The 15,248-nt window shown below is 48.0% G+C and overlaps 2 protein-coding genes across 5 annotated transcripts; one reads left to right on the top strand and one right to left on the bottom strand.

Moving 5' to 3' along the window:
* Positions 1 to 311: 311 nt before the first annotated feature.
* Positions 312 to 7,906, bottom strand: CDC42SE1 (CDC42 small effector 1). Its single transcript, XM_040461277.1, has 5 exons — positions 7,776 to 7,906; positions 4,373 to 4,685; positions 3,720 to 3,830; positions 2,916 to 3,004; positions 312 to 2,619 (listed from the first exon to the last, which is right to left on the bottom strand). Exons 2-4 carry the CDS (start codon positions 4,424 to 4,426, stop codon positions 2,930 to 2,932), a joined length of 240 nt encoding a protein of 79 aa, XP_040317211.1. The 5' UTR covers positions 4,427 to 4,685; positions 7,776 to 7,906; the 3' UTR covers positions 312 to 2,619; positions 2,916 to 2,929.
* MLLT11 (MLLT11 transcription factor 7 cofactor) lies at positions 7,407 to 14,417 on the top strand. 4 transcript variants are annotated; one of them, XM_040461276.1, is made up of 3 exons: positions 7,407 to 7,504; positions 8,751 to 8,822; positions 13,179 to 14,417. In XM_040461276.1, the coding sequence occupies exon 3, from the start codon at positions 13,181 to 13,183 to the stop codon at positions 13,451 to 13,453; it is 273 nt and encodes a 90-aa protein (XP_040317210.1). In that variant the 5' UTR covers positions 7,407 to 7,504; positions 8,751 to 8,822; positions 13,179 to 13,180; the 3' UTR covers positions 13,454 to 14,417. The 4 variants fall into 4 exon arrangements, with proteins under 4 accessions (XP_040317210.1, XP_040317209.1, XP_040317208.1 ...); XM_040461275.1 differs by having other exon boundaries at positions 7,411 to 7,504; positions 13,175 to 14,417; XM_040461274.1 differs by having other exon boundaries at positions 7,490 to 7,504; positions 8,658 to 8,822; positions 13,175 to 14,417.
* Positions 14,418 to 15,248: the final 831 nt, after the last annotated feature.

Raw genomic sequence — 15,248 nt, 5'->3', positions numbered from 1 at the left:
CATATTTCACCCCCACCCCATACCCCAGGATAAAATGTTGATGTTGCTCCTCTTCCTCCTTTCCCAAGTTTTTAGTGATTTTTTTAAAGACGAAAAATCTCAGATGAAAGCCAAGAAGAGGGAACAGGAAGAACAAGGAGGTGAGCTCTTGGAAAAGGATGGTAGTCTTCTTATCTTCACAGTACTTGGCCTTCTCTCCTTGGAAAGGGTGATGTTGGCACAGAATTCCATGTCGGCTACTTCCTAGGAGTGACATCAACCATATCTATCCTTTGACCCAACACACACCTGTAGTGATCACTCTGCAACTATTTTGCTTACACGTTTATTTGAAAAATGTAGTTAAAAGTCCAACACATTTTTAATATAAATTATGACTCTTGAACCCATTGCCATCACTCTTAAATATTGTTAAAGTGATGGTAGCATACACATTAGAAAAGGTAGCTAAAGGCAAAAGAACACCAAAGAAGACTGTGTCCAAAGAAAAGACATCAGAATAAGGCTAAAGATCAGGGTATCCTGAGTCCACGAGCCCCCCCCATCTTTCTACCCTATCCTGTTAACCCTTCAGATTGAGTATAACCCTCAGGCCATTAAGCTACTTTAGGACAAGATGAGCTACTTTCAGAGCAACTAGCTAGATTTGAACAGTAAATTGGGAATGTATGACCAATCTTAGACCCTGAAAAGGGCAGGAAATACACTGAAATGGAAACACAATTAGAACCTGTCACTAGAGGAGGGGCACACTGGATGGATGGTGGACTCAGCAGAGTGGATCCTAGTTCCCACATTCCTGACCCCATCACCATCAAACAGGATGCTGCTTGTTACGGAGCTAATGAGAGACCCCCACCCTCTCAGTCTCTGAGCAGGCGGGAGCTCACCGGTTTTGTCCTGCCTTCCTAACCACCCTGCAAGGAAGGGGACAGAAGAAACACCTGAGAAAACAAACTGCCTAAAGACCCTGTTCCTGCATTATTTTCCCACCTAAAGCAGATTCTTCAGCCAGATGGGGAGTGGGACCTGGTCTTCAGACGAAACTCCCTGAGTCTTATTCGTATCTGGTTCTAGGACCAGGGCACAGAAAGAGAGCTTAAAGTTTGCAGAGGACACACCGGGGTGTCTGTGGCTCTCTCTATTGCCTCTTCTCCCTCCCTCTCCCAATCTCACCAAACCCTGTTCCTGCCTCCATACTACAGGAACCCCTTCTCCACAAACAAGAACAGAGAAGGGTAGTAGGCATCGCATCCACCGGAGACATGAACCCATGTGAGCAGAGCAATACCCTGAATAAAGAGCCTGTTTTAGAGATGATGTGCGGCCCCGTTGAGCCTGCTTTCCAGAGGGCCTAGTTCATCTATGGCTCAGGCTTCAGATGAATAATGAAATGGGTGTAGGGTGAGGAAAACACTTTACAGAGAGATACCTGGACTCTTGAGCAGTGGCCCTCAACTAGGGGTGATTTTTGCCCCCGGGGGGAGACATGTGGCAATACCTGGACATTTTTGGTTGTCGTAACTAGGATGGGCCAGATGTGCTAGTAAATATCCTAGGATGCACAGGATAGTCCCCCATTACAAAGAATTACCCAACCCAATGTCAAAAGTGTCTGGGTTGAGAATCCATGCACTAGAGGTGTCCCCACTCCCATGTGGTAAGGACTGGAAGATCCCTAAACTTACAGACGATTGTTTTCAACCAACCACTCCTCCCATCTTCAGTGGTTTGGAGGTCCACTCAGAGACCTACCTCCTAGTCTTGCAACATTCTGGGTTTCTCTCCAGATCCCTCTTTCTCCTCACCTGGGCCAGCAGGGAGATTGGCAGAGGGCAGGCAAGGTCCCCAAGAGTTAAATGGAATACCATCAGGTTAAGATCCACCTCTAACCTAGGTCTTAATCAATGGGAAACAAAAACGTTCCTAGTGGGGATGGGGTCAAGGGTAGAGGTAGTAGAAGGAGGGAGGTCATTAAGAGAACTCATCTTAAAATTTTAATTAAAGATGTTGGGGGACTCACAATGCTACAGAAACAGGGTTAGAGGCCTAATTAGAGAAAGACCCTGGTAGTTGCAGAGAGATACTGAGGGGCTGTGAGCTTAAAGTCTGAGATCTAAAGAGAAAGAATAGACTCGGCAGTGGTCACCCTTCCCTCCTCTCCCTGCTTGACGTCTGCTTCAGTTCATTCCAGGAGGAAGAAGAAGGGCAGGTAAGGAGCTTCTCAGCAAAAAGCTGGCTTCAGCTTTGGGAATCTCACTCACCTACCCCATTTAAGGAGTTCCAGGTTAAGAGTTTAAAACAGATGGCACCTAGACCGTCATTCAGGAGAAGGGAACTTATCCTGGGTTCCCAGAAAACTCCTATCTCAGATCTGAGAGTGTCCGGGGCTTCAGCTGAGCTCCTCTGGCCAACCAGTAGTCACTTGGTCAGTCCTGCTGCCTTGACCCCATCTCCAGGAGGGGCTATAGCCAGAGGGAATAGAGGGAGTCCAGCCCCCAAGCCTTCTGAGGCACTAATAGGCAGATAGGGAAAAGAGGGACCCGGGGGTCACTGGTTCTAGGAGGGAGCAACATCTCTTCTGGGCTGGACATGGAGTGGAGGCTTCGACAGCAGAACCTGATTTAAAAAGAAATTGAAGAAGGAGGATTAGTCTCAAGGAAAACTGAGGCCTTAGGGGTAAGGCACCACATAGTGTAGACTCTCGGCTATTTCCGCAGCATGCTCTTTTCTCGATTTCTATCTGTCTGTGCCTCGCTGTCTCTCTGCCCTTCTGGGTCCTCCATTCTTGACTCCCCCATCCTAATACTTGCTTCTCTCACCTCCCATTCTTGCAGGGGATCAGGGTTCTGAGGTGGGGCGTCAGGATGTGCTATCGGGCTGGAGATGTTGGACGGGTGTCCTTAGTTACTTACCATTCCTGTCGGAGCTACAAGCCCCTAGAATTGCTCCATGGCCTGTCTCGGTTTCCCTTGGATCTCATCTGCTCCTGGACAGCACCTGTCTGTGAAAAAGCACACGTGAGACCCTCATCCTGTCTTGATATCACACAGGAAGCGATCTCCCCTGTGCTCTCCATGGAAGAGGCGGACCCCATTGCTTCGGCAAAAAAAAAAAAAAAAAAAAAAAAAAAAATCAATCTGAAAAAGTTAAAACCAACCACCATTCTTCCAAGGGAAGTTTCAGTGTCTCCCTTCATACTGACTTTCATGAGGATGAGATAAAATGGGTCTTCTACTAATAAGACTCTCACAAAGGACTCTCTCATATTTATCGGAGTTTCACAATTGGTGAAAAGACTCCTTCACTATCTCCAGGCCTATTTCCCTTGTTCTGAGAGCAGAAAAGTGTATTAGACATTATTTAGGACAGGGGTGCTCAGTCAGTCTTTTTCCTGTCCTAATGCACCCGGCCACAATATGACTATTAACTCTTAACTAATAGAAGGGTCTGGTTTGGGGGAAAAGCCCTCCAAGTAACTCTGGGGTCACATATATCCCCTGTCCCAGTAAAGAATAATTTACTAATTATAAAAATGAGGGAGCTTAGGCCAGAAACCTGAAATGCCAGGTCTCAGGTTTATGTGGCTGGTGACCAGGACTAGAATCCTAGCCTCTTACTTCCCCATCGATATTCATATGTCCCCTGCTTAAACTTCAAAAAAGGGGAATGGTTCTAGGCCGCAATCCCACATCAACCTCTCCCCACTGTCTTGTTACCATGGTAAGTCCATCTCCGGCCCCCATCTCCCCAGAGCCAATGTGAGTCAGGTGGACAAAATTCATTGGTTCCCCGATCATGGTCCGGTCAATTCGTCTCCTCTTCTTCTTCTGCTTAGAGAAGACAGGGGAGTTAAGTCTGAAGCCCCTTCTTCCACACGAAGTGTGGAAAACCACTTTTAGTGGTCTTGAAAACCACTAAAGGAAGAGCTAAGGGCCTGATGGGCAAGGGTATGTGGCATCACAACAGGGAAATCACTACGGTCTAACAATATAAACACAGAGAGGACACAGGCAGGGTGACAATGACAGGAGCCTGCAGAGTGAATGCCAAAGAAAGGACATATCAAAGTCACCTCTGGCTGATGAGGAAACAATGGGAGGGCCCCCCCCCGCGGGCGCGAAACGGACAGGTATTAAGCTCCGCCTACAACTCCCAGAATGGACAGAAACAGGAAGTGACAGCTAGGGCTATTCAGTTCCTCTGTCTCCCAGTTCCCCTGTATCCCATGTGCACACCTGCCTGGCCATAGAGACTACTGTGACGGAAAGGGAGGCAAGCAGGGTGCTTTCTGGGTGCTGTGTCTGCCTCACAGGCCGCGGTAACTGACTTCTGTGTGTGCTGGGGTGGGGGTGGGGGGTTGGGGACTCACCGGCTGGGGTTTCTCTACCACGCAGCAACCTAGTTTGTGCCAGAATTCACTCATGTTCCCTGATGGTTCCAGTTTCACTCCTCTGCCTGAGGCCCCAGAGGGCTCTTGCTCTGGTGCTTTGACTGCCCACTCCTCAGTGCCCTCAGGTATAATGACAACCGGGTTTACTCAGCTGGACAGGTCTGGAGACAGCACAGTCTGTGGTACCCTTGGCTGGGCAGTGAAGGTCAGTGTCTCAGACCCTGAGGGACTAGCAGGATGAGACTGGGGTGAGCAGGCAGGCACAAGGTTATGTGTTCTCAGCCCCAGAAACCTGGATGGGCAAAAAGTAAAGAGAGAAGAAAGTTGGTGAGAAATCCCATCTCTACCACCAGCCCCTCCTTGAGAAGCCTCCTGATGAGCCTAGATCTTCTTGTTCTCCCTTAAAGACCCTGGTCCTGCACCCAACACTAACCTCTCCAAACACAGGAACCTCACAGTGTGATGCCCAGAGAAAGGAAAAGAACCAGAAGGGCACCAAGCGGTTGAGGAGCTGCTGGAACCAAGGGAGAGGCAGGGAATAGAAGCATTTAGGGTGAGGATGGGAGGGGCCAAGGGACACTGGCACAAAGGAGCAGTTTTGGGGGTGCCACAAGTCCCTCCTCCCATCTCCCTGGGTTTAGGGCAGAAGGGGAGGGGCAGTTAAGTGACCTTTAAGAGGAAATGGTGGTTTTTTTGTTCTCACAAACAGGGCCTCCACCCTTGTCCCTCCCTTTTTCCTTACCTTACCCTAAACATCTAGATTTTCTTTAAGACCAAGAAAGGCCTTGACTGCCCAGGTTGTAGTTGACTAACTGCAGCAGGTTGGACCTCAAGAAAGACTTTCTATGGTGAGGAGTTTCTTCCCTCTCTAATCCCTGCCCTTGTTCCTCCTCATTTCCTTCAATTGAGATCCAACCTCTCCCTTCAACAGCTCCTTTATTACTCGACCTTGAGATCTTTCCCGAAGGCTGTATACACCACACTCCTGCATGTGCACCTCTGCGTGCACATATGTGGCACGGCCAGGATTCCTGCGTGTGTGCCTTGGACAGATGATCTGTGCACAGGCTGTAGGGACACAGGTACCAGGTATCTTCTGTCCCACAAGGCGTCTTTCTCCAGCTCCCCACCCTCTTCACATGTCCCATCGTGCAGTGCTGCTCTGCTCTGCCTCATCCCCCATGGGGCCTCAGGCCTCCCTGCCTGCCTCCTACTCTCATGCTGTGACCTGTTCTCTCCTCCCTCCTCTCCACTTCCATTCCCAAGCTTCACCAGCCAACCAGACATGAGGAACTTTTCAACAGCATTAGTGTCCAGGGAAGAACTTCCTTCCCTTTTCCTCCCGGCCAGCCAGGCTAGGGCACACCTGGGTTTCCCCTGGGCTCACTGCACTTCCCCAGTCCTGTGATACAGGCAGCCTCAAAGACTCCAAATGGGGCTGCTTCATGAGTATTACACTCTAGCACGAATAGGAATCTCCCCCCCCCCTCCACACCTGGAACCCCGATGCTCTGGACCCAAGACCACTCTAAAAACTGAGAGGATTTTCTAATATAGCTTTGGGATGAGATCACACAAACACTAAGATATGGCTTGTAGGGGAGAGAAAGACCTAGGAGCCTGAGCTTTACTTCCCTTCCCACCACTGGAGGGGAGGAGTAATGAGACAGGGGCGGAAGTCAGAACACAGCTGTCCAGAGAGGGGAGTTGTGGTCAGTGGGGAAGTCAGTCAGTCACAGGGTTTGTCGCAATGGTGGTGGTGGCGGGTGTTAAGGGCTGCAGGCGGGGGAATGAAGAAAACAATGGAGAATCAGAGGAAACCCCCAATACCACCAGCCAGGCTTTACAGAGAGTGGACTCTCCCCCAACACCCAGCTGAGTGGACAGAAGTGGAGGGTGGGAGGGAAGAGGAGAGAAGAGGGGAGAGGAGAGGGAGGGAAAGGGGCAGTGGAGAGAACAAGGACGTTTCTGTTCCTTTTCCAGGGATCTGGCAAGAGCTGGGTGGAGGGAAAGCATGTGTGTGTGGGACTTGGCACGAAAGGGCCAATGATGATGAGAAGTGACCAGGAAATTCCATTCCCCAGGACACAGAACATAAGGGTCTCTGAAACTTGGCAGGGGAGTCGGAGTGTGGAGAAGGGTGGGCAGGGTGAATGTGGTGGTGGCAGGGGGTATAGGCCAGAAAAGGAAGTAAGAGCAACGGGCTGCCACTCTCCTTTAAAGTATCTAGAGATGAGTGGGTTGAGGAAAAATGAAGTCCGGAGCTGGTAAGCCCAGGAGGAAGAGACACCTGCATTCACTGCCCACTATTTTAGCCCCCCAGTGGAGGGGAAGGGGCTGGGAAGAGAGCAGGAGGACTCAGCATTAGACTGTAAGGCCATATCCTGACAGCCTAGTAGCATTGAGAACTGGGCCTGAGTCCCAAATAGGAAGGCTGAACGATGGAGCTGGGAGACACCAAGGTCACACTAGGACTTAGAAGCTTCCCAACCACTGGGGGAGTGAGCAGGAGGAGGGATGGGAGAAAGGTTCCAGTGGGAAAGGATGTACAGAGGTAGTTCCCCGGTCCTGTTCTAGCCCCAAACCGGTTTTCCCGGTCCCGCTGCCTTCAGCCCCAAGGCCTCCAACCCGCTGCCCAACAAGCCTTCACAAGAAGCAGCTGGAGAAAGAGAAAGAGAACTGAGAGAATGGAGTGGGCAATTCTGGCTCTCAGCCCGGTGCTGCAGCTGGTTCCTTGTGGAGACCTCCCGACACGCAGGGCTGCTGAGGGGCTCCGGGGAAGTAGGGGAACAGCACTCTTCGATCAAGTGACAGGCATCTGCCCCAGTACCGACTGTGCCTTTCCCCAAGGAAGGTCTTGTGGGGGCTTACTAGGAACCGGAGCTAGGCCCTAAGCTCCCTCCCCAGGAGACTCAGTCCCATGGACTGCATTTCTGTCCACTCCCCAACTCTACCCAGAAATCCTCTGCTCCTCCCAACGCTGAACTAGGACTGGGATCCCGCTGTGAATTTTCCAGACTGTCACTGTCTTCCGTGGCTGCTTTGGCCTCAGATTTGGCCGTCCCAGGACCCAGCTGTGTGCTTCACTGTCCAGCACACGCCACCGCCGAGGTTAGTGAGTCTCGGAGACTTTATCCCCTCTGGCCTCCGTCCCCCCACCCCCCATCCCAGTCCCTCCCTGCCCTCTGCCCTTCAGCGGCCACGGCCTGCGCACCGCACGGGCGGGGATGGAGACTGTTTCTCTGGGAACGCACTCCTCTTCCCACCAACCCTGCATCTCTACAGTCCCAGCCTCCCTCCCCCCCACCCCCAGCATCCGGTGCGTCTCCACCCGGCAACGCAGGCGGGGCTCACCGCCCGGGGACCCCCGCCGCGGTCTCACCTGCCGCGCTTCGGCGTCGAGGCGTGCGGCTGTCGCGGGTGGGGGCTCCCGCGCAGTGCCCGCCGGTGTGGGGTTCCCGGGCTGGCTCCGCGGCGCGGTGGGAGAGCCGAGGGCGGGCCGGCAGAGGTGGGGCTGGCTCGGGGCGGAAACGGCGGCGACGCGATTACGAAACCCGTCCGGCCCGGAGCTGGGCGCACTGCTCCCCCCCGGACTGGGGAGGCACTGCACCACACGGGGCCGTGGGAGGTAGCCTGGCGGCTTAGGCCGGCTGGCACCCCTGCGCGGGCCGGGAGCGGGGGGGGGGGGGCGCCCAAGCCGCGATGCCCGCAGCCTCACGTCCCCCCTTGCGCGCCAGGCATTGCGGGGCAAAACTAAGAGGAGCCCCCAAATCCCCCGGGCCCGGCTAAGTTTAGAGATTCGTGGAAGCACCCCACCCCATCCTCCCGTGCTCTCCCCGAAGTGGAATGGGGCTAGGTTTATTTACTCATTGTGAGGGTGCGGAGGCGAGTCGCAGGAGTAGGGATTGGAGGGGGGAGGGGCGAGGATTTTTTTTCGGATTCTCAAAAATAAAACATTTCGTAACTTGAAATCCTTAAATTGAGGCATAAAGGGACACCCCTCTATTGTTATCCAGAGTTAAGCTTTTTAAATCCATAAGCCTAAAATTAGGGGACAATTAACTACTCATTCATTGCACCCCAGGCAGCAGGGGGGTGCGGGAAGAGCTCCGGAATAATTGTGCCGACCAATAAAGCCTACGGAGATGCTTTAATCCTGTCTCCCTCCCTGAAGTGTTCTGGAACCTATCATTTGAATTAGCCGAGTCAGGCAAGGAGGGGGCGGGGAGTCCTTCCGCCCTTCTTAGGAGGGGCTGCATTGCAGGGGGAGACTGAGCAGATAGACTCAGCCACTGGAGCGAGAGAGGGAGTGAGAAGACAAAGCCGTCAAAGCCCCAACAGCTTGCTTTTTCTCCAGCCCTGAGCAGACGCCAGAGCCTCGAGGTACTCCTTCCATCTTGGGAACACACTAGTAATTCATTGATAACAGGTAAACTAAATTGCGGGAAGGGGGGCAAGGGGCTGCAAAGATAAAAGAGCAGCTGCTTCTGGTTAGGTTGAAGACCCTTAATAAGGATGAGGTGGGGACAGTTCAAGAGAAGGGGCGCTGTGACCAATGGGTAGGTTTTGGTCACCTTTTTAGATCCCTTTGCTAAGATTTCCATTATTGCCTTCTAATACATAGACATTAATTTCTAACAATTTACATGGGATTATTATTTCTCAGCGTTTATCTCATTTCAAGTATCTATTTGCCTATAATTTGTCTTAGGTGTTTTATTATCTTCATTTGTTATCTCCATCTTCCTTTTCAAGCTATAATTTGTTTTACCTGTTTTTTGATGAATCTGTAGTCTTACTGTATTGCTCTAGCCTGTACTTCCATATATATATATATATATATATATATATATACATATATATACTTTTTTCCTGTGGTGTTCCATTGATGTGTCTGCCTTCACCCCAAACTTATTTGTCTCCATAGGAGGGAATTTGGGGGAAGGGATGACATAATATTGAAAGTAATCCTGACCTCTCGTTTAACAGCCTCCCACTCCCCATCTCAAACCTTTGCTCCAAAGAAAGAGGCAGCTTGAGGTAGGAAGGTGGGGGCCTCTGTGTTGGAGAACTGCCTGATCCTATATTGAAATCAGTACAGCCCACAAAAGCTACATAGCAGATTCTGGGAAGGAATGCTTATTTGCAGCTCAGTGAGAATAGATGGGGGAAGGTCATGGCTAACAGGGAAATCCAAGACCAGAATGAGGGAGGCACTTATACTGAAATGCCAGAGAGCTTCCATCCCCTCCAACCACCATCCCTGTCATTCCCCCCAATGGTGGCAGCATGACACAGCAAGGCCCTGTCAGGCAGGTAGGCCTTGGGTTCCCACAGAGGGTCTAGACAAAGGGTATTTGGGTGTGTCTGTGGGGCTCAGAGAGAGTGTGTCTTTTTATACTACATATTTGCTAATGATGTATCCCTAAGAATACAAAGGGTGATATTTAGAAATTACCTTTGCCTAAAGTATCTGGATCATTTAAAATGAAGGACATTTGGAAGGATTTATTGAGCATATATTGTGGTACAAGGCACTGTCCAAGCCCTTTAAGAAATGGAAAGAGAGATGAGGTATGGATGGAGAACAGCTGGGGAGGGGAAGAGAAAGCTTGCTGAACAGGGACCTCCTGCAAAATTTGGAGACTTGGGAATTAAATCCATACTATATTAAACACCAGAATTTCCTTACTGATGAGAGTAGTGTGAATGGTATTTTAGTTGCAATTTTCTGTGTGGTCAGTGTTCTTGACTTGAATTTACATGTCATACATGCTTGTATGAGTGTCTTTCTATGCATTTGGTACTCTCTGTACATGTCTCCGAGTTCATGGCATAGCTAGAGATTTTAGGCCTTGTAAGTTAATATTTTGTTAAATTTCCTTTAGCATTTTTTTATTGCAAGATATGCTCTGCCAGACGCTCAGGGATTGTTTAGACAATTTTTATACATATCTGGTTTTAAGAAAAGGAGTCAGTTTGTCAAAGAGCTTTTTCACTGTCTCAGATTCTAGCTTGCTCTCTACTGTCTTCTGCATTTTCATCATTCAGATCAGAATCACAGGAACAGTCAACATCTAATCTACTGAGTATCTGTTCTTCAGTAACTAAGAATTCTTGCAAGTTTTGAGAATATTGGTATAGGATTATATAAAACTGTATGCAACTATCTATGTACAACACATCAGCAAAGACCAGATGGGGAATGAGACCTATGTTCTAACTGGCTGGAAGGCTTCACGAGTCAGCAGATAATTTCTAACATGTTTTCTTTTCTTTCCTTTTTAAAAAAAAAAGTATACCGTATGTTACAGCACAGAATATATTTATTTAAGTAATCTCTACACCCAACATGAGGCTCAAACTCACAACCCCAAGATCAAGAGTAAAACACTCCACTGACGGAGCCATCCAGGAACCCTAAACATGTCTTCTAGTTTTAAAATTCTATGATTTTTTTCCCCCCTGTGATTCTATTTTTTAAAGACTCTATCATGTGCCCACATTATACTAAGCTTGATCTGGAGAGGACTGGTAAGGGAGGAGATATTAAAAAAAAAAAAAGCCAGCAATGTAGGCAAATAACTGGCAATTTAGTTAAAAAAGAAAAGGAAGGAAGAAGAAGAGGAAAAAAAAAAGTCTCTGGTCAGAAGTCCGTAACATTGATGATCCTAAGGTGGTCCCTGTCTGAAGCCAGAGTAGGTAGTCTGATAGGTCCAACCATTTTTTGTAACTCTTTCTGTGCACATGTCTCTGGAAATTACTGTGGAAATGATCAGAGTTGAGTATCATAGGATGATGACCTCACCTTTCCAGCACCCTCCCCCACCCTGTTCCAGTCCCCACATAACCTTCCTTCTAAGCAATTTCTCTGCTGAGTAATGCTCAGTTCCCAGGGTTTATTTTGGAGCCTGAACCTCAGAAGAAAAAGAGCAACTGAGAACTGGCTTTTAACATTAAAAACATCCTGGTCTGCCCACTCACCAGTCCTAAAGCCCCTACACTCACACATAACTGTGCTCTAGATTAAGGCTTTTTTGTTCTGGCTCAGTAGAGACAGTTCAGATTATATGCGGTTATAGTTCCTGTAGTGCAGTGGTTCTCATGTTTGCCTAACACATTATATGGGGGCAGTTGGGAACCTATTTAAAGCCACTGTTTAGGAGCCTCAGGCCTGGTAGGAGCCAATGGAGTGTACTGGGAGGAAGGCCTTTTAAAATGGGGGTTCTATTTTTGGAGGCAGTGGAATGTTCATTCTGCTTCTTTGGGAACATTTCAACTAATGCTTTTGCCCCTTCTTGGCTAGTAACCAGCAGGGTGCAGGAGGCATACTAGTCCTATAACATCAGGGTGTGGGTGGGAAAAGATGATAGGAGTACTTGTTAGAGCATAGAAAAGTATTGAATTCTGTCAAAGGACTTTCTCCTTCCGGTCTAAACTCTTACTTTCCTTACCTGGAATTCCCAACCCATTTGCTCTCAGGTAAATTCTAGCATTAGGATCAGAGAACCAAGGTCTTGTTATAGCATAGGAAAATTCTTTCAGCACCTACCTGGGCTTTGTTTTGAAGGAGAGGTAGGCTAGAGAAAACTATAAATACAGGCTGTTCAGGCTGACCTGTGGGCTAAAAGATGGGAGTGGCAAGTTATGGATGGATAGAGAGAGAAAATTAGGGGTGCTTTGGTGGCTCAGTCAGTTGACCGTCTGACTTCAGCTCAGGACACAATCATGGGTTCAAGCCCTGCATCAGCCTCTGTGCTGACAGCTCAGAGCCTGGAGCCTGCTTTAGATTCTGTGTCTCCCTCTTTCTCTTGCCCCTTCCTGGCTCATGCTTTCTCTCTCTCTCTCAAAGCCCTTTTTAGAGGTACCTATTAAACCAAAGTTAGGAAAAAGTCAAGTATTTAAAAACATAAGAATTCAGGGGAATGATTTCTCTAAGGACTTGAATTCTTCTAGGGACTCCTGGTAGTCTTGAAACTTGGGTGGTATTTTAAGAGAGCAGAGAGGAGCTTTCCAGGTTGGTGGAAACACATGATGTGGGGAGAGTGGAGCACCTGGAGAGGGCATGGGAGCTCTGCGCCCTTTTCCTGTACTTGGCCTTGTGTATCTCCTCCATCTGCCATTCCTGAGTTGTATCCTTTTATAGTAAACTGATGATCTTGTACGTAAAAGAAATAATAATAAATACAAAAGATGGAGAGTAGACAAAGTTAAGCAAGACAGAAATGAGCATAACTAGCAGAGACTGTACCATGGCTAGGAAGGATGAGCCAAATTCTAGAAAGCCTTGAAAACTAGACCCAAGATTGACTTGAAGCATTAGGCAGTGAATAAGTCCTTCCAAGATGGGAGAAGGCAGGAAATGGTAGAAAATAGTAATAAAGGAAAGGTTCCCAAAGCTTGTCCTAGGAAATCTGGATCACGTACAGAGGCAAATGATAATGGGAAGTTTTTATTTTTTAAGGTTTCTTTTTTTATAAGTTTTTTTCTTTTTTAACCTTATTTTGAGAGAGAGAGGGCGTGCATACAAGTGGAGAGGGGCAGAGAGAGGGGGAAAGAGAAGCCTAAGCAGGCTCTGTGCTGTCAGTGCAGAGCCCAATGGGGGGGGGGGGGGGCCCCCGTCTCATGAACAGTGAGGTCATGACCTGAGCCCAAATCAAGAGTTGGATGCTTAACCGAAGGAGCCACCTGGGTGCCCCTGTGAAGTGTTTAAGTAAGGAAAGGCCGTGGGCCATGAAGAGGTTGCTATAGAATGAGGACTAACAGCTGGTTCCTTTCTAGGAAGTTATGAGGGACCCTGTGAGTAGCCAGTACAGTTCCTTTCTTTTCTGGAGGATGCCCATTCCAGAGCTGGATCTGTCGGAGCTGGAAGGCCTGGGTCTGTCAGATACATCCACCTACAAGATCAAAGACAGCAGCGCTGGCAAGATGACCGGGCAACCAACTGGAGTTGAACAGGAGAAACACTCCGAAGGCGATGCCCTCCTGGAGTACAGCACCTTCAACTTCTGGAGAGCTCCCATTGCCAGCATCCACTCCTTCGAATTGGACTTGCTTTAAGCCCAAGACTCCTCTCTCCACCACCTTGCCCTGTCTTCCCTTGCAAGCCCCTCCCTTCCTACCCTTTGTCCTGTGAATCTTGCTCTCTCCCCTCTATGGTGTTGAGGTGGTGCTGATGAATCTGCCAGAGTTGTGTTGTATTTATTATTTATTTATTTATTTATTTATGTTATCAGTTTTTCTCAAAAGCCCTTAAGCCCCAAAGTTATCCCCCCAGACACTAATTCCAGAAAGAAGCCTGGTGGGGGGCGCCAGAGAGTAGTATAGTAGTTCAAAATGGGGGACAATTTTTTTTTTTCATTTTAATCTTCTTCAGAGATTGCTCAAACCTAATATCCTGCTCCAGATCGGTAAACACAAATCTTTCTTCAACAGTCGCTGAAAACCCTGGAAGCTTTGAGATTATCTACTATGAGACAGTAGGATTTCTAAAAGGCTGTTAAGGTGTTAAGTCTCGCTGTTGGATCTTGCTCCTTACAATACCTTCTTTTCCTCAGAGAAATCGGGTGTAATGAAAGGTATAAAACAAGAGGTGATAATACCTCATGGAAAACGAAAATAAGGGAAAGAATTGAATCGTTTCAGAAATAACTATATTGTCAAAGGGGTAGTCCTTCAAACCTTTGCACTTTACAACTTTGCTCCTAACGCTAGCTGAGGGAAATGACTCCAATTTCAAATCTTAAAATGTAATCTTGCTGAGTACTATGATAATTTGTAAGGTATGATTCTGTTTCTAAAAGGCATAGTAGGGTTTGGCCTTTAGTATTTTAGTCTTGCCACCTCCTGCGTCTGCAATGGAGAATACTGATCAATGGGCCTCAGGCACAGTTCCTCAGCTACCTTGAGACCTTGAAATAATCACATTATGACCCTACACCTTGTACCCCCATTCCTTCCAAAATTATTGCTGCTGATCTGTGCTGCCATTTTCTCATTTCTTGAATAAAGACATTCAATCCCAGGCCTGGATTCTAGTTTTCTCTCTCTTCAAAGAGAAGCGGTATAGATCTCTGAAATTAGCCTTGCTTTCACCTTCAGCTTATATATTGTCTTTCAATAAGAGTTCTTTTAGTAGCCTTTGTACATTAAAAATGATGAATATCAGGTTGGATAGGTATCAATAAGGGTGAAATCAACTTAAAATTACAAAGCTATTTAGGAAGAAATGCAAACAACCACTCTTCTGCTTGACCATTGGCTACCAACATACTGAGAGAGTAATTCTAGATGTCTCAGAAGGCATCTGTGGCACGAACCGTGCTCTTAATGATCTCAGTATAGATGCCTTAAAAAAAGAAACTAAGTCATCCAAATACATTATCTGCTTATTTATAACTCAACCCATTAAAAACAAAGCCCCACTGGTCATTTTTGGGTCCTTACTATACGAAAGGCAATGAGCCGCGAGATATAAAAGGATACACACGGCAATGAAACAAGATTTTAACTCTCAAAAAAAGGGAACCTGTAAATACCAAGGTGGATCATACTTGGGGAGTATGCCATACTTTAAAGATGGCACTACCAAGTTCAGAAAAGGAGGTAGACGCGAAAACAGTTGGCTTTGAAAGGCCCACCAAAACCGACAAAAGCCAAGATCTAATGAAAGTAGAGCCGAAATGTGTCCTTTTCTACATTCACGTACTTTTGAAGGGCTTCTTTCCCGATTTCTCGCTGCCCTTAGGTAGTGGCGATCGGTGGGCGAAGGTGAGAATCATCTGGTAAGTAAAATGCCTTAAGTGGGTTTGCAAACTCAAGCTGCATGCCCTTCCAGGCCCCTCAAAAAAGCCTC

Source organism: Herpailurus yagouaroundi, unplaced genomic scaffold (genome assembly GCF_014898765.1).
Source record: "Herpailurus yagouaroundi ecotype Mexico unplaced genomic scaffold, PumYag 254, whole genome shotgun sequence".
NCBI lineage: Eukaryota > Metazoa > Chordata > Mammalia > Carnivora > Felidae > Herpailurus > Herpailurus yagouaroundi.
The sequence above is the reverse complement of the archived record's forward strand: the minus strand, read 5'-3'. Positions and strand labels throughout refer to the sequence as shown.

Excerpts from the sequence above, each read along its gene's own strand:
- CDC42SE1 (XM_040461277.1), bottom strand. The coding sequence starts at position 4,426 with ATGAGTGAATTCTGGCACAAACTAGGTTGCTGCGTGGTAGAGAAACCC. Across the intron at positions 3,831-4,372 it reads TGGTAGAGAAACCCCAGCCG|AAGAAGAAGAGGAGACGAAT; the intron begins GTGAGTCCCCAA and ends TTCTCTAAGCAG. Across the intron at positions 3,005-3,719 it reads CCGGAGATGGACTTACCATG|ACAGGTGCTGTCCAGGAGCA; the intron begins GTAACAAGACAG and ends GCTTTTTCACAG.
- MLLT11 (XM_040461276.1), top strand. The coding sequence starts at position 13,181 with ATGAGGGACCCTGTGAGTAGCCAGTACAGTTCCTTTCTTTTCTGGAGG.